Source organism: Doryrhamphus excisus, linkage group LG11 (assembly GCF_037039965.1).
Source record: "Doryrhamphus excisus strain RoL-2023G ecotype Guam linkage group LG11, RoL_Dexc_Guam_v1.1, whole genome shotgun sequence".
Taxonomy (NCBI): Eukaryota; Metazoa; Chordata; class Actinopteri; order Syngnathiformes; family Syngnathidae; genus Doryrhamphus; species Doryrhamphus excisus.
The window spans coordinates 9,081,464-9,100,013 of record NC_136367.1 but is presented as its reverse complement, the minus strand read 5'-3'; the positions used below and the strand labels follow the sequence as shown (position 1 = coordinate 9,100,013).

At 40.3% G+C, this 18,550-nt stretch overlaps 2 protein-coding genes across 8 annotated transcripts in view; one reads left to right on the top strand and one right to left on the bottom strand.

Moving 5' to 3' along the window:
- Positions 1 to 951: 951 nt before the first annotated feature.
- senp8 (SUMO peptidase family member, NEDD8 specific) lies at positions 952 to 2,711 on the bottom strand. The gene is made up of 2 exons (XM_058078946.2): positions 2,580 to 2,711; positions 952 to 2,142 (listed from the first exon to the last, which is right to left on the bottom strand). The coding sequence occupies exon 2, from the start codon at positions 2,114 to 2,116 to the stop codon at positions 1,451 to 1,453; it is 666 nt and encodes a 221-aa protein (XP_057934929.2). The 5' UTR covers positions 2,117 to 2,142; positions 2,580 to 2,711; the 3' UTR covers positions 952 to 1,450.
- Positions 2,712 to 2,922: 211 nt separating this feature from the next.
- The window catches only part of myo9aa (myosin IXAa), a 112,301-nt gene continuing 96,673 nt past the window's right edge, over positions 2,923 to 18,550 (top strand). For all 7 annotated transcript variants that reach the window (XR_009130882.2, XM_058078937.2, XM_058078939.2 and 4 more), the window contains exon 1: positions 2,923 to 3,155. The gene's annotated coding sequence lies outside the window, so the exon portion shown is untranslated. The remainder of the gene's footprint in view (positions 3,156 to 18,550) is intronic.

Here is an 18,550-nt window from a genome sequence, read left to right as displayed (position 1 = left end):
ACTGGCATACACACTTGGAAGGTCCAATTGGAATTGGATATTTGCCAAGTGGTTTGATTCAAAAAACACCAACACAAAATCAGTTTAGATTTACAATACAGTATTTTCTAAATGAAATTAAATATAAAAATAAAATAACATTATTTTCAATTTTTTAATTTGAGACATTTAAATGATCAATAAATAGTTTGAATTAATCTGTTCCAGGGATAAGCTGCTGTCATCAAAACTGTATGTAGAGATAATGTTTTAAGCAACATTTAACACTAACTTTGATACAAATGTCAAAATAAGTTTAAAATTGTATAATAAATGCTCAAGTTTCAAACCCAGTTTATTTCCATTATTACACTGAACAGGTTGTAAGAGCTGTCTTTTTCAGGCTGGATTTGCTAGTATAGCACATTTTCTTTCATAGTTTTTAGTTATGTGTCCAGTAAGACTTGAAAGAGAGCTTATTTGGTTGGTCATAGATAGTATTTTGGGATGGAAATTTTTGATACAAATAGCTGAGGCATATTTTAAATGTATTGAAATATCAGTTGGCTGCACTGTTTCAGTTCGTGGTTAGCGCGCAGGCCACACAGCTAGGAGACCCGGGTTCGATTGTCCCCTCGGGCAACTCCGGTTTCCTCCCACATTTCAAAAACATGCTAGGTTAATTGGCCACTCCAAATTGTCCATAGGTATGAATGTGAGTGTGAATAGTTGTTAGTCTATATGTGCCCTGTGACTGGCTGGTGACCAGTCCAGGGTGTATCCCACCTCTCACCCCAAGACAGCTGGGATAGGCTCCAGCATGCCCGCGACCCTTGTGAGGATAAGCGGTAGTCAATGAATGAATGAAATTATTAGTCATTTTTGAGTAACAATGAGTATCCTCCATTGCCAGACAGTATCCTGTTTTTTGGTAATCAAAATATGGTCACCATACTTATTTTAAAGAATAAATACAAAACAATTCTCACACTGACATTGAGCTTTATTAAAGGACATGAAATCCAACAATGCACTGTTCGACTGTAGAACATTCGCCATCACAGAAAGTCCAAGTCCTGACTGATAAATTAAGAACTGTATTTCACCAAAAATGAGCAAATATCCAATTCAAATAACCAGTTCACATGCTGTCAATTTTGTTTCATTTGAAAAGAACCCCGAGCAATAACGTGAGTAACCATTTCTGCATTTGCTCCAAACTCATAAAATGGAGCAAAATGACAGATGACATCTTCTCCTTCTTGACAAGGGAGCACATTCCTTTTGTAGCATGCCGGTGTTCTCATTCATGTATTGTGTGTTGCAGTGCTTACCTTAGAGGAAAAACATGACAGAGCTGACTTCACCATCAGCAATTCGCTTTCTTCCATTGTATATTACTATGTACTTGAAAGAATGTGTTTTTATTCCACTTAGGAAGTGCATTGATGGCTTCAGTACTCTCACTGACCTAAGGAAAAGACAGAGTGCAGCATAAGTCACTCTGAGCAAGACTCTGAATCAATAGGCACCAGTCCGCCCTCTTCTGTGTGATAAAGGCTGGGGTGAGGGTTTGCACAGGCAGGTGTGGCGAGCCCTCCAGCTGGACCTTCTCGCACAAAGCCTCGGCTATACAGATGACATACATGCCGCAGTCGTAACTGTTATGTTGTGTTGGGCTGGGCTCCTCCACAAACCAAGCTTTTCTTCCTGCACCCAACACCGTTTCTAACTTACTGGCAATGCGCCGTGCATGCATCGAGTTGCTGCTATGTTGAGAGTCATAGTGAGCAAAGTGGTTGGAATTATGGTGGTACACCAGAAGGCTCCAATGAGACCCCCCAGCAGTCTGGTTGGAGTTGTCATTTACAGCCAAGAAGACCCAGCGACGTGAGGCTAGATCCAGAGGCTCAAGGAACATGGTTAATTCCTCTGGGCTGGAAGCACACTTGATAAACTGAGTGACCTCTGGGCTGATGAAGATGATGCTCTCCTCCAGGACTCGAAAGCGCTCACCAGCAAAGTACTCAAAGGCAAATCCAATGATTTGGTCATTGAGCCAATGGGGTCCTTCCAGTAGTGACACGTCAGAGCGTCGAAGCAAGCTGTCCTGGTAGCTCAGCACAACAGGGTCCATCCTTCAGTACACTTACAAAAGTCAGCCTAAAAAACATGGTATGGTTTTATTTGTTTCGTATATGCTCAATGCAACAACGTGTCTGAAAGGAGTAGAAAGAAACAGATCATATTTAATGCTACCATTTCTGCATATCTATTAATGTTAGTTCATCCGACTTGATAGTTTACATGTTGACACTTACATAGGAAATCTGCAGTCATTTATAACGACTATTTCCCGTCATAAATTATAAGGCGCTAACATTAAACGGCAAACCGTGATGTCTGTAAGAACAATGTACTGTAATTACTAAGCGGAGTGTCATGTTACTTTACTGCATTGCTTCTCCTGCGTTAGCATGAGCTAACGAACAGCATTACTTATCCTCACAAGGACATCAAAAGACTTTTCCCATACCACCTTAACCGTGGTTTACTAGTTAGATAGTTTAGTTAGATAGAAGCTTGTATGGTGGCCATACCTGAAAAAGACACATTAAATTGAAGTTGACCACAAAACTGTCGCATTGTTTCGTCTCGCATCAGTTGCCGTAAACCGTTTTGAGTAAACATCCCCAATTTGCGACAGTGGGCGGAGCCTTGACATGAAAACGAACTAAAAAGTTTGGAATACATTGAAACATGTATTTTGTTAATTAAATTATCACATATACCATATGTGAATTATATATAAAATATAATACGTGTGATAAAATAAATAATACATTAATACATGAGGCACGTCTGTGCGGTCTTCCTGTTATGGCGCTCCGTGGCGTGAGCGCGCTTGTAAGCGGGGCCGAGCTGATTAGCTCCGTCAGTACGGAGCGGAGCTGAGCCGCCTTTCAATCCCACCAACACAGCTGACACGCTCGGATAGAGAACTTTGGCACGGATTTGAACTGTGGGGAGTTATTCGGAGCACACAAGAAAATATAAAAGTGCGTGAAAATGCTGGGCATTGAGTAAGGGTTTAGTTTGACGGAGGAAAGGGAGCGAGGAGCTCCAGATTCGATCTTAAAGTCAGTCTACTTGACTTCAAGCGTCTTCTTTTGGAGGTAAGAGTTCTCAGTGTGTCCTGATATGATGCCTTAAACTCCACAACTCCTTTATAGTTTGTGGAGAACGCATTGCTGTCTCCTTGCAGTCCATCGCAGAACCGTGTGTGTGTGTGTGTGTGCGTGCGCGCGCGCGTGTGGGCTCGGTGACTTGACACATGCACACACGCAAACACACATTGCTACGGTTCTCCTTGTATAACCCAGTATAGTGAAGTGTGTGATTCCTGCGTGCTAAATGTGGCCGTTACATGTAGCCAATTAGTTTTCATGTATTATGTAGTAAAGGTGAGGGAAGGGAACGTAGTGTCTAGTCGTGCAGTTGCAAAGTATTGGTTGTGTGTGCTCAGGCCGACAATTCACCTCATATTGAAATAGCTTTAGCGGGACTTTTCAACGTTAAAGGTGAATGCAGCAGAGATTGACGTTGTTCTTTTCTTATGTGGCCATTTCATGCACACTTGTTCTGTACACAAGTATGATTTTTTTTCTTCTGAAAACACATTCCCCAAGAGAATGTGTTCACACTTGTCATTTTTGGTCCGAGGTAAACAAACTGTAGTCTGTTTGTAGTCTGTCTAGTACTGTATGGTTCATTAGGTTTAAGACCGGACCAAATGGGAGGAGCAGACTGCTGGAAATTTGTAGTCAGATACTCAAAAAAGATAGTTGTGGTCTGGTTTACGTTCACAATTGTATTTTTCTCAGCGGACCAACTCATGCTCTGTTAATTAACATAAGCATAAAGTTGCACATTGATTGGACGGCCTATGTAACGTGTACATTGTCAGACCTAAAGTATCCAAAATATGATGTCTGTTTGGTCACATACACTGGCTGGACTTTTCTTTCTATAAGAGGTATTTTACCAGTTGAGATGCAATGAAGAGGATATATATTATATAAGGATGTCAAAAAGCTCCCGGAGATGTACTGCAAGGAGACAGCAACTTCGGTTAGCCATTATACATCCCCTTTGTTGAAAAGATCCAGATTCACTGCTATATTTATGCTTCTGGACTTTTTCGAGCCAGACCAGAGTACCTAGTACAAGTGTAAGCGCACCCTTTGATTTGAGTAGCACTGTGGTTCCCCCCAGGAGCGTGTCCTTGCTTCGATTGTGCACAGGTGATGAGAGTAGAGTGGGCCTGTCCTGCAGGAATGTGAGGTCTTGAGAAGACACAGCTGCTGTAGCAAGAGAGGCAGCTCAGGCGGAGACTCCAGCAACTGGTCCCTGTCGACATCCGACACCCTGTAGGATCTATGTCTGCTATTTGTAAAGACTGGCCTCAGTTTATCACATCAAGTTGTGTCTGTGAGTCAGTGATACTGACACTGCCTCACTTGGACCAATACATAGTTTTACATTTGCTTTGTCATTCCACTAGGAAGGACTTATTGAATTTTACTGAGATCATTTTACAAATTTGTTCAGCCATAAGAGGATTGATTATTTAGTACATGTACAGTAGAACACCGCATTCCCTGGAATTTTGTTCCATGAAAATGTGTACTCCCCCCACTCCAAACCCTTCTGTAAGTTGATCTCCTCTGATATCGGCTTAACATTTGAAGAACTGGCATAAATGTTAGATTATATTCAAACCTCCTGTTCAATCTTCAATTGCCATTGTGTAGTTGCGTCACAAACCAATTTTATTATTAAAGTCAAACAACGTACACTGTAATACACATGCACATAGTACATATGATATGAATGTATCGCACATAGCCCGGGATACTACATCCTACACACACATGTACTGACCTACACATACAGTCACATAATATGACAGACATTACGTCCCATACAATTACATTACTAATGGGACGTTGTTTGTACGGTCAGCAAGTGTCTTTCCTACATTATCCTTGTGTCAGGTTTATACTGCACTTCCAAATACACAAACCTTATTATTATATTATATTATTATATTAGAGACTTTGGCATCATTTAACACGAGAATACAACATTCTAAAACATTTATAGGTTAGAAGAGTGGACAAAGCATTATAAGTCCACTTTAAGGACATTTTAAGAGCACAAGCTCTTTCTTTGATGATCTGAAAACCATGAAACACATTCTTTCTTAGGATTGCTTTTCCAGGTTTTTGTGTTTGTGCAGAGGGTAGAGGAGAAATTGTTGGCACCATAATTTAAATGTGGCTCTTAAGTTATCCTGTACAGGTTGACTTTCTTCAAATCATTCATTTTTGTTTGTGGAAGTCCTGTTGTTAATGTTTGACTTTTGTCATTCTTTTTTACTCTCTGGTCCATTTGTAAAAATCCAATGTGTAAGGGTTTCTCTTTCTAGTGAATCGTGAATCAGCTACAGCGTACATTTCAACTTTTCCATTGTGGATTTTAGTTTTGTTTTGCCACTTGCATCCACCCAGTTCATGTTAAAATTCTTCAGTCTGTCCATCACCACCTAAACTGTTTACAATTATGCATTGTCCTAGTGGAATTGTGGAACAATATTGAATATCAAGTTTTTGCTTTATTTATAATTTTTAATAGGTTGAAAAGCATAACTAATAAGCATAAATAACCATATTTATTTGTTCACACTGGGGCGGCACGGCGGCCTAGTGGTTAGCGCACAGACCTCACAGCTAGGAGGACCAGGGTTCAATTCCACCCTCGGCCATCTCTGTGTGGAGTTTGCATGTTCTCCCCGTGCATGCGTGGGTTTTCTCCGGGTATTCCGGTTTCCTCCCACATTCCAAAAACATGCTAGGTTAATTGGCCACTCCAAATTGTCCATAGGTATGAATGTGAGTGTGAATGGTTGTTTGTCTATATGTGCCCTGTGATTGGCTGGCCACCAGTCCAGGGTGTACCCCGCCTCTTGCCCAAAGACAGGGATAGGCTCCAGCACCCCCGCGACCCTTGTGAGGATAAGCGGTAGAAAATGAATGAATTTGTTCACGCTCTGCAAAGTCCTCAGGAGCGCTTGGTAGTGTGACTTATTACAGCAGAGTGGGCGTACCTCAAGGAGGTACTGCAGAAAGAGCTGCAGAAGATCTAGAAAACTTTCTGTGTGGTTTATCGTGTGTAGCTGCTCTGGAGGAGTCCACAACTCGATGCAAACATGAGCGTAAAAGGTCCCCCTTAAGAATTGCTATGCTATGCTATGCTAGTGTGCTCAAACTTAACCTAGCATGCATGTTTTTGGAATGTGGGAGGAAACCGGAGGACACGGAGAAAACCCACACACGCACTGGGAGAACATGCAAACTCCATGCCTGCAACCATTCTTCTTTAAATACATGCATAGAGCCGTCGACAGCCTTCGCCATATTCAAATGGAAGGTTGTATTTGGAGAGCATGAGTCACGTGTTGCTTGCTCACATGATGGGGATGTCCTGAAACGAGTAGCAGTCGCATGATGGGGTTGTGTTGGGAAAGATATTGGCATGCACAAGAAGTCATTAAAGAGGAACCTGCTTGTGTTGCACTGAACAAAGCCCCCCTTTCTTCAGTAGATCATTATATGAGCGAGGCTTTGGCCTCAGAGGCTCAACTTCCCAGCGTTTTGCATTTGCCCTCATTAACTCAACTTAACAGTAGCTGGACTGAGATGCAAAGAAAAAAAAGTGTATTGTTTTGTTCTCTGCAATTTTGCATAATTTGAAATTGACCTTTCTAATTAAGCCTACTGGAGACACAAACAATTTTGATCAAATGGGGAGCTCAGCCGAACTAATTTACATGAAATCCACTTTTTGTTTTGGAGAGAGAAGGAGGTGTATGTGGAATATTTATAAATGCAACAGGAACAGGTGCCGCATGTGTCTTCATATTGCTCATGGATGCAGGAAACTAAAGTTTTAGAGTTGCTGAATTTTTGGAAGTGTATTGTGACAAAGGGTTGACAATAGCTAGTGGCCTCTGCAGCCTTATGGTACAGACAGGACAGGCCCATAGCTAATCCTCAGGCATGTGCTCTTGTGTAATGCTACACAATACAGTCTAGTATCTGCAGGGGCAGCACTGGCATTCAGATGTGAAACCATTCTCAGTCAGTCAATGTGTGATTTTCTCGGTTTGAAAACGAACTGCACTGCACATATGCAACACCTTGCCTTTTAGTCTGCAGTTCAAGATAGTCCAGAAGACAAACATACATGACCCTTTGCTATAGAGTATAAGTGTTATCTGAGTGAGCACTTCTGCCAGTTTACAGTAGCCTGGGTATTGTCAGAATGGCTTGAGGGGAGGAAAAGCAGATATAATTGTGACTGACTGACAACAAACAGGCTGTGATAAGGTTGATTTCAAATGCAGCCAAGATGGGCTCTGGTTGCTGGAATGCTTCTTGCGCCTTATCTACTTTATCAGTGTATTGGATGATATAGGCTTCCCAGAGATTATTCTTAAATCCAGCCAGTAAATCCAGCCAGTAACAGAAATATGGCAGGAAGCTCAGCATTGTGTGTATTCTTATGGAATCTAAAAAAACCCTTCTCCACCATCACTTCCAGGAACTCTTATTACCACCCGTTTGTTTGACAAGGGTACTCCGAGCTGCCTGGTCCGGCAGTCAATCTCACTGCCACTGTCCTTAAGCTTCTTGGAGTCTTTTCACAAATGTGTGTAGTTGTATGCTTGTGTGCTATTCTTTCACAAACTTGGTCTTCTGGACCAATCAAGCTGAATGTCTTTCTCTGCAAAACCACTTAAAAAATTTTTTACGATCCTTATGTGAAACTTGAACACATATTTCTTTCCCCTTTCTGTGCATTATAACATGACAAAACAAGTTAATTTCAGCTAGCTTACAGTGCTCATTGGGATACACCTATATAAACTATGAATCCCTCTAAAAAACCTCTGACAATGTTGCATTGTTTGATATACAAACTATGATCATGTATTCATGCATCATGCAACATTTACACTGGTGATAACATTTAATAGTTGCAGTCTGGCTGTGTTACAATGATTTCAATCAACAGCGGCGACAACATTACGATGTCCGCTCTTAGTGGGATGGCTGTGTGTTGCAGCGCAAGACGGCAATGCTGACAGCAAACAAGCATCTTGTGGAGTCTTCGTAGCCAAATCGAGAGCTAGGTAGCCACTCTTCTGTCTGTGAATGACTAGTAATTAGTGAGGCGTCGTGTTAGTTAGCTTTTTTGTAACCTGGGTAATTTGGGTGGAAACACACCAAGGTTTTTCCAAATCCCAAATAAAGAATGGATTGTCGATCCCACACCTTTTACCTATGTTCCATGACCAGAAAAGAACTCAAATCTGTGAGTAATTGAGAAGTCCATAAAAGTGTCTATTTCTGACACTTCCTCCCTCTTTTAGCTTGAGATGGACCTTCTCTGATTTTGGATCAACATTTGCAATAAGAGTGACTCACAGCCAGTGAAAATCCTCATCTTATCTTATCTTATCATCTTAGAATATACTAGTAAATACATATCCTGATGATTTTTAAAAAGGATGCCGCCATCCTTTCTTGTCTGCTTTCTCTTGGTCAGAGGATTTTATGACTAAAGTTACTGCTCTCACACATCCAGCTTGTCCGTATAAAACAAGATGGTTCATGCATTATGTTACAGCCTCCCTGGTAAGTGACAGAAAAACTTAAATGGTGGATACAGCAAGTTTTAGATAAGTGGACACATGAATTACAGTTTGATCGTTGTTCAACAAATCTTTCAGCAAAATTGGGTTGATCATGTCAAAGATAATGTCAAATTGACACGATCTACCCAACATATTCCCTTTGGTATATTAGCCATGTTCTTGAGGTTTACAGCCCAATCTACTTCATCATCAGTCGGCTGCTATTGCTGTTTGTCTGCAGACTGCAGCTGATACTGCACGACTGAGCTCAGATTTCAAAAAGAGAGTCTGCTGCAGGCAGAGACACAACCATTGGGCCCCTTCCTCTGAAGAAACAGTGAGAGCCTCAGTAACATTTCCCTGTAATTACAGGTCATGTTTTTTCCCTAATACTCCAAACAGATGTGCTCCAAATTATGCCGAACATTCAGACCCCATGTTCAACGTTGATGACCTGCTATTACCAAGAGCTCCTTCGGGTTCCCTCTTCGCTGTCTCTGGTTGATGCCCGAGATCAAATGTTCTTTGTACATTTCATGACACTCTTTGTCCCTGTGGGGGAAAAGTAAAAAGACAAGTGAAGAAAAAAAGTACAGCAGCTCATTTAAGTGTTGCATAAACCTAAATATATTTTACTTGAATCTTACTCAACATATTTCTGCTGCATTTTTGGCAGCTGTAGAAATATGTAAATAGCAGCTTTTTGTTTGTACATGAGGGTGTGATTATGTGCGGTAGATTTGTTTAAGAGTCTGACAACATACAATTTAAGCCGTGTCCCCAAAATGACTGCGAGTTTAATCTCTGCACTCTCAGAATCCTTCTGATGGTCTATGAGCCACCACGTTCTTTGATCACTGTTGCCCACTTCTATATGCAATGGTTCGTGGGGTCGTTTCTCAGTGTGTAGGTACTTGCTGCACCGAAGGAAGACTGTATTACACTGCCAGTCAAAAGATTGGAGTCATTAGTATGTATTAGTATCCATTAATATTAGTATGCCTACTATAAAGTATCATGAGAAATCATTTAATCCAGTTAATCTGTTCAAGACACAGCCGTTCATCGTTCTCTGTGCATTCAGTCAACAAATAAACCACCCGTTCACGCATATATAGACTCTAAAAGAACTAGTATCCATTGTTCATGTAGTTTGAGACACCAGTGCATGGATGCTTTGTTTGGGGACTTGTTTAAAGAGAAATAATAATTCACAAGCGTAATGAAGGACCAATTGGTTGAATGATTGAGATAATGGAGTGTTTTCTTTCTTAAATGGACATATTGCAAAGTGTAAGTAGTGGTTATGTTTAGGGCTATATATACGCACTATACGCAATCTGACTGCACACAGAAGAAAGAGTTGTTGAGGGTGCCTAACTAGTGTGAATGAAGCAGGCAAACAAAGATGAAGTTGAAATAAAATGCTATATTAGAACTGTTTAGGAAAACGTGGATGTGGAACAAAACAAAAAAACAACAACAATTAAATGGCCAGTAAAAAAAAAAAAGATTTAACTAACACAAAACCACAGCTTTTACTTAAGTTGTTCAGTATAAGGTGTTTTTTTTTTTTTTTTTGAAAAATGAAACAAAAAAATAGTTTGATGGAGGTTGTGAGCTCCCTGAGTCTCGTTAGTAAAAGATCATTCATTTGTTCAGTTCAGGGCTTAGCAACCATTAAAGATACAACAAAAACAGACACTTATTTAAAAAGACATAACCGTAACATAGCCGAAATGAAGGTAAGACAACAAAAACTTAAGCCAATGACGCCACTAGTAAATCAGTCATGTAATAACAACTAACCAGTCCATGAGAAAATACATGATCACAATGGCGATATTGGCACGAGCGGCGCGACCAAACCAGTCACTTTTCCACACAACATAGCGGCTTCAAATATGACAAGTGGCAATTGTGAAAAGTGTGTGCATCTTGCCGCTGAGTTGTTTTATCCACCAGTGACACCAGCAACCGCAAAGTGCGGTGTTAAAACTGATACAAGTCACGGTGTTCCAATTCCACATTTTCTCTCTGCTTTCTTACATTTACTTTTCCTTGTCCTTTGTTGTCTTGCCACTTCTTCTAGCCGCTTCAATCTTCCCGCGTCTTCAAGCACCCACTTTCTTCTTCGTCCTCTGCGTGGGTGACGTAGGCATGTTGGTGACACAAGTGATCATTCGAAAACGTGGAGACTACTTTTTTCGAATTATTAGAATAATTGTTGCAGCCCTGTATTCCTCCTATTACTAGCAGTATTCCTGAATTAATAGTAGCTGAAGTACCAGAGACAGAGGCACAAAGGAACAGAATAAATAAAAGCAAGGGTGTGAACAGTTTTAACAGCTCTTTTTGCAGATGAAGTTAACCCTGTATGAAGTTACGTTGCCATCGTAATAAAGTGCCACACATTTGAGATAAAACTCGCCCTCCACAAGGCTGACGTTGTGTTAGTAAGGATCATTAACCTCAATCTCACTGATTTGTCTCGGAGGTCGAGAGGAGATGATGTAACATAACATGTGCTGTTGTGGTATGTAAGTGCTCAAATTTCTGCTTATACCCAACTTTTGTCTTTTTTTTTATTTTTATTTTTTTACAAGAGGGGTCCTGATCTGATCTTCGGGATCGGTTTTCAATCCACCATATAAGATCTGATAATATCGGCTTTTGTCACAAGATGTGTCCGATCTGGTTGCTTCACCTTCGTAACTGAGCCATTCTCCAACATAGTTGGTGCAGTAATGCGCCTCAAAGCTGGTTGCTACTCGACTCCCGCAACCCGCAAGAAGAACAAAATGCAGTGCAGACATGTCCGGGGTGTCCCTTGGTGAAGTCAATTTCACTTTTGACATTGGATATTTGGCTTTGTAGCTTCCTGGCGTGGTGAATCAAAGCCACTGGGGTTAGCTTAGTTGCCACTGTGTACTGCATACACACCTGCATGCACCTCAGGCTGAATTAGTATATTTTCACTGTGTAGTGTTTTACTGTTGTAATATATAATATTGTGTAAACAAAATAAGCATGTCATCAAAATATCTTACATTAACAACGCAATTGGAATTATATCTTTCTTAATAACAAGCATAGGCATTACAGTCTGTTCGGCCCTTTGTATTGAGTTGTGGACTCCTATAGAGCAGATACACACGATAACAGAAAAACCTTCTAGTTCTAGGACTTCCAGAATCTGCACATATTCAGCTGTATTTCTTTGGATTTCGTGGTTTCCGCGTTTTAATGTATTTTATTGTATTCCACCCCTCCTCGGGCACGCCCACTCTGTAGTGGTTGGTCACACTGCCGAGTGCATAGAAACACTTCCGGTTTGTGCTGCCAACTTTTATAGGAGTTGATAAATGGCAATTTATCTTTTTAAAATGTCCGCTTTTAACATACAACCATGTGTATTGGATCCCAAATCTGATCCAGAAGTAGAGACTATACAGTCCGAAGTTTCTCAAGAAAAGAGGTTACTTTAAGACGTTTCACAATGGTAAGTAGCTTTAGTATATTAGTATATTGCATGCACTTGCCGTTCATGTTTCCTATTTCAAAGCAGGTGGCAATATTTCAACTAAGTTTAACTGTTAGAGGCTAATTAAAAGTTGAAAACGTACCCTTGTTGTGATTCACCACTCTTGCAGTGTGGGAGGGGTAGCGTGACTGCGTGTGTTGCAGGGTCCTCCGGCAACACAAAGCTGCCTGGCAGATGCCTGTCTATAAATCATGCAGCAGAAAAATACATCGGCAAACTCGCGCGCGTATCGGCTGATAGCTTATTGTTATTTTAGAAAGAAAATGGATCGGATTAAAAAAATCTGGATCAGGACAACTCTATTTTATACATTTTGTTTTCCTTCTCTTTTGTTGCTTGGTCGCTTTCTCTCACCTCTTCAATCTTCCCACACCTTGAAACGCCTGCTTCCTTCTTTGTCCTCTGTGTGGGTGTCTAAGCGCTTTGGAGACAATAGCTATTCCTAAAGGCCGAAAAAATCCTCAATTATTTGTTATTTGTTTGTTATTTGCGCACCCCTGATAATTTTCAAGATTTTCCTTTTAAAATCACTGGTTGTTGGCGCAATTTCAGTTAAATATATCATATAGCAGATGACCACAGTGATATTTGAGAAGTGAAATTAGGTTTATAGGATTTACAGAGAGTGTACAATAATTATTTAAACTACATTTGGGCACCCCAACAAACAAATGACATCAATATTGAGTAAATCCTCCTTTTGCAGAAATAAAACTTCCTATAACTTCCAATGAGTGTCTGGATTCTGGTTGAAGGCATTTTGGACCATTCCTCTTTCCAAAACATCTCCACCTGAGCCAGGTTTGATGGTTTCCAAGCATGGACAGCCCGCTTTCAATCATACCACAGATTTTCAATAATATTCACATCAGGGCACTGAGAACGTTCCAGAACGTTGTACTTGTTCCTCTCCATGAATACCTTTAGTAGAATTTGAGCAGTGTTTAGGGTCATTGTGTTGTTGGAAGTATCCAGCCACGGCGTAACTTTAACTTTGTCACTGATCCTTGAGCACTGTTGGTAAGAATCTGCTGATACTGACTAGCATTCATGCGACCTTCAGCTTGAACAAGATTTCCAGTACCTGCACTGGCCACACAGCCCCACAGCATGATGGAACCACCACCAAATGTTACTGCGGGTAGCAAGTTTGTCTTGGAATGCAGTGTTGTTCTTCCATCATGCATACCGCCCCACGTTATGTCCAAATAACTCCTTTTTAGTTTCATCAGTCCACAGCACCTTATTCCAAAATGAAGCCCAAGTCCAAATGTGCTTTAGCATACATCTAGTGACTCTGTTTGTGGCATGTGCACAGAAAAGGCTTTTTCCGCATGACTATCCCGTACAACGTCCCCTTGTGCAAAGTGTACTGAATAGTTGAACGATGCACAGTCACACAATCTGAACCAAGATCATGTTGTAGGTCTTTGGAGCTGGTCTGTGGGTTGAATTTGACTGTTCTCACTGCTGGTGAGAACAGTTCTGGCTGTGGTCTTCCATTTCGTCACAATATTCCTCAGAGTGGAACCTGACAGCTGAAATCTCCTGAGCTAGCTTTTCGTATCCTTCCCCTTAACCATAGTTACACCTTCTATCATAGGTTGTTGTATTAAAGATTCTGTTTTATTATATATGTATTTGTTCTTCAGGTGAATTCTACGAATTCTACTGGTTCTTCTCTCAGTTCCCTAGAGAAAGTACTGCAATTGTATCTTGTTTTTAACCATGGCAGGGAATGTTCATGCCATAGTTGTCAAATGTCACTGGTGCTCTTCACGTACGTATATGTGCCATGAGTTGCTTTACTTGCCATTTGTGTGTGACACTTTTTTTAGCTGCAGCATGTGGGTGTTGATAATGTTGCCAAATGTGTTCCATAGCTCAAATTCAGTGCACTTCTATTCTAATACTGGTGTTCTATTGAGCTTGTTTACGTACCAGGCATATTAGTCTAGTTATCTGGTCAGTAATGCTAAAACTTTTGTTGATGAATTGACTTCTATTCACCATCCCATTTTTATTGTAAGGTGGAGTACTTTTCCAACCCCACTGGCCAAATGTAGACTGCAATGTCATATTGATATTTCCTGCACTAAAATGGAGTCAGACTGGAAAACATTTTCCACTCTCCAAAACAATAAAAGTAAATGTGAGGTTAGTCCAAGAGCAAGTCTTGTTTTAGACATTACATCAATGCTCATAAATTTTTGCACACTGGCAATGATAACGCCTTGAAAAACCTTCCTACCTTCAAGTATTTGGTTACATTACATTAGTAGTTTTAGTTTTAATCTTTTTGTTCATGACTTTTACCTGGTAGTGACGTTTAGTTCTTATGAAATTAACAAGGCTCTTAACAAACATTAACAGGGCTTCAGACTGTGACCAAATAGCTGCATTTTGCAACTACAATATATAAGTGCCCCGTATTGAGTTGACAAGGGACTTCCCTAAAAACAGTCTGTAAAATGTGTAATCAATTGACGACACATTGTCACAGTTTAAACCTATCGATACCAGCATATATGACTGCTCAGATTGAAGTTCGACTATTCTACTATGTTTGTTTACACATTTTGCACCTGGTCGCCAGCCAATCCCAGGGCACATACAGACAAACAACCAATCACACCCACATTCATACCTATGGACAATTTGGAGTGGCCAATTAACCTAGCATGTTTTTGGAATGTGGGAGGAAAACCCATGCATGCACGGGGAGAACTTGCAAACTCCACACAGAGATGCCCAAGCGGGGAATTGAAACCAGATCTTCTAGCTGTTTGGCCTGTGTGCTAACCACTTCCCACTGTGCACATTTTTACGATATTAATTGTTTTCAAACTCATTGTTGTCAATATGTGATATAAGGACAGTATACACAGCCATACAATATATTACCTGACATTGTTCTCAAGTAATTGGCCACTCCAAAATGTCCATAGGTATGAATGTGAGTGTGAATGGTTGTTTGTCTATATGTGCCCTGTGATTGGCTGGCCACCAGTCCAGGGTGTACCCCGCCTCTCGCCCAAAGACAGCTGGGATAGATTCCAGCACCCCCCTTGTGAGGATAACCGGTAGAAAATGAGTGAATGTTGTCAAGTTAAATGTTTTTATTTTGCAGTGGTGGGCCGCCATCAAGTACATGTAGGGGAAACCTAGCTGACTATATTTGTGTTGTCGTTTGAAAGCCGCATTGAGAAAGTCATAAACAGGATTTCTATGTTCTAACTACAAAACTAACACATTTATTAATGTTGAATCCTACTTTGGCGAAATTCACTTATTGTCTGGAACAAACCACATGAAACGAGGGACAACTGTAGGCTGTTCATCAGCTGATTAAGAAAGTTTAAGACCATAGCTCCAAAAACCTGAAACCCTCTTAAAATAGAAATACACTTTTCAAAGAATGACTCAGTAGAGCAGGGGGCTCAAGCTCAATTTACCTGGGGGCCACTGGAGCTAGGGTCTGGGTGAGGCTGGGCATCAGGTTAAAAAAAAAGTGCATTTATTAAAAACAGGAAAAAATAAACCCAAAAAAGTGTCTTCAATGCTTTTGCTTCTGCTATACCCTACTCTTTTTCAGTGCTTTGGTTGTGGTTTTTCACAAGAAAAGCTCTGATAAAACATTCCACTGTTCTCAAATATCTTTTTTATTTTATTATATAATGGGTTTTATTTTATTTTTATTTTATCTTTTTCTATTTTTATTTTTCTACACAAAATAAGACGAAAAAATAAATATACAAGTCAAGAATAAAGAACATAAATAAATCAATCAGTAATAAATAAATAAAATAATAATAAAACAGCAAATATTGGTGGGTAGAGACAGTTTTTTCAGATTCAAATGAACATGATTAACAGTTATTTGACCTTTAACATGAACATTAATGAAACGTAACAATTTGACCCAATTAGCAAGTTAGCATTGTACTCAGTTCCATCTGGGAGCAGCGTCTTAACTTTAACCACATGTTTGATGAGCTGCTTTATCTTGTGTCTTGCATTTACCATTTTTTCCAAATCATTTCCTGCATTTATTTGTAGCCAGCGTCGTAAGCCTGTCGTAAGCTTGTAGCTGCACTGCTAATCCAACGCTGTAGTTGTTGCTGGACAAGGCAGCACATTGACAGCGTTGGAACCAGCCGAGCTCTGTGCGCCTCCAAAGGTTATCATGTACCCAGAAATGACAGCGGATCCTCGGACTTTCAAAGCAGTACAGTACAGTCACCGTGGTGATCTCAGTCATGGAGGATGAGAGAAAAATCAAAACGGGCGGGTTCGCTCGCGTATGGGCGGGGCAAAATGGCGTCAATTGTGTCCGGTGTGCACACAGCTTTAAGCTGTCATTTCTGGGTACATGATACCATACAGCATCCATATCAAAGTCGTGCGGGCTGCACTAACATTCAACTTTCATATCAAGGCCTAAAAAGAAAGCGACTGACCACGAGTTTGAGACCCCTGCAGTAGAGAGTGGCTGCGCCATTCTTGTTAATCACCACAAAACTTGGTTCCATGTAACACTCTGTTCTACACTAAAGGAAGTAAAACTGGCTTTGTTTCTTTTTCCATGAAGCAATAAATGCTCTCACTCCAGTTTTATATCGCTGTGAAGTGAGACTTTAAACTGTGTACATTTTTCCCACAACCAAGTTAAAGTCATGAAGTGCTCGACAACTTTCTTTGTCTTATAAAGATAGGCCTTCAACAGAATCATAGCTTTTTAGTATTGTGGTAAAATATCAAGGTATTAACAACATGTTGTTTAATATGCTGTTCATTTTCCTGGGAGTGGACATGGGAAGTTGAGGTCTATCTGGCGACAACAAATGAGTGGAGCAGGTTACACATATTTTTGTGCATGCTCCTTGCACAAATCCCCAAAACACATTTTCCCGAATTGCAGTTTAGGGTTCAACCTGTCATTTATTGCTGCCTTTTTTGTCTTTTGTTAGATTTAATTTAATCAGTATTATTTCAAGACAATTTTGGAATGTCTCATGTGTCAACAATAGTACATATTTGCCCCAGACATTTGCTCCAGCACTGTTTTTTTGTCACAACTGTAAATGTCGAGATTGTATCTTTATAAGGAGTAAAGAAATACAGAACAAGTTGCAAGTTGTGTGAAGTTGAGCAGGTCATTTTCATCAATGATTCAGATTCTCCTGTCTTCAAGCAATAACAATAACTTTTTCAATTGTAAATTTGCGCTTTTAAATAGCAAACACTGCATTTTCTAAAAATACAGGTCCTTGTGGCCGGTCACTTGTTTCATCTGCTTAGCTGCTAGCACGTCGTGGAAGAACCTGCAGGTGTACAGTTCTCTTAAGTATGACCAGCCACTTGTGTCTGCTGCACAAGCTGGCCTTACCAGGCCTCAAGTCATTGGGAATGTTTCTTCCAGCATGAACTTGCTGTTGCTTGATGTGTAGGAAATCTTACCAGAAGAAATTTTAGAATCTGAACTTTGCTTGTTTGCATCAGTTCAAAAAACTGCTTTAAAAGTCTGTTGAAAACAATAGAGTTGTGATGTCCAGCAAGCAATTTCTACCACAAATGCACATGCCAGTCAGACACACTTGTGAAGCCTGATTCAGTTGACAGGTCGGTCGTGCACTACCACCAAGTTTGTTCTTTTGTGCTTTTATAAAGAGGACTATTATGCAAATTTTTCGTCTCTTTGTATTGAGTTCAGTTATTCCAGCATCATTTCCCTGGATTTCTAAAATTATCTGTTTAAATTTATTTCACCCAGGACACGCCCACTATGCACACTGTATAATGCTACATAGGCTTATAAATAAAAGCGAACACAACAACAACATTTATATCCGGAAGGTACAAATTTCAAGCTGGAGTGAATGGACACAACAAATGCACATTTCCCCCACTCTGATGTTTAAAAAAAAAAATCCGTGGGGTGGAACGTCCACTGTGTTGTGCGTTTGAGTTTGACACCCATGTCCTATACCAGTGATGTTGAATGGACGGCTGTAGTGAGCGTTGGATTATTGCAAGAAGTCAAATTAAAATGTTTGATGGGCAATTTCCACTCTAAATTCTCAGATATGAGGGTACAGCAGGTTGAAACTGCATACACAGTAACACACTTAGTATAAATTAATTTTCTTTCAAGAGGGAAAACAGCATTTTACAGATTTTCAAGAATAATGTTTTAAAGCAATGGAGTAAGAAGGGAAGGAAATAAGCAAGAAGGAAGTATGAAAGAAAGGAACACTGGTCCAAAG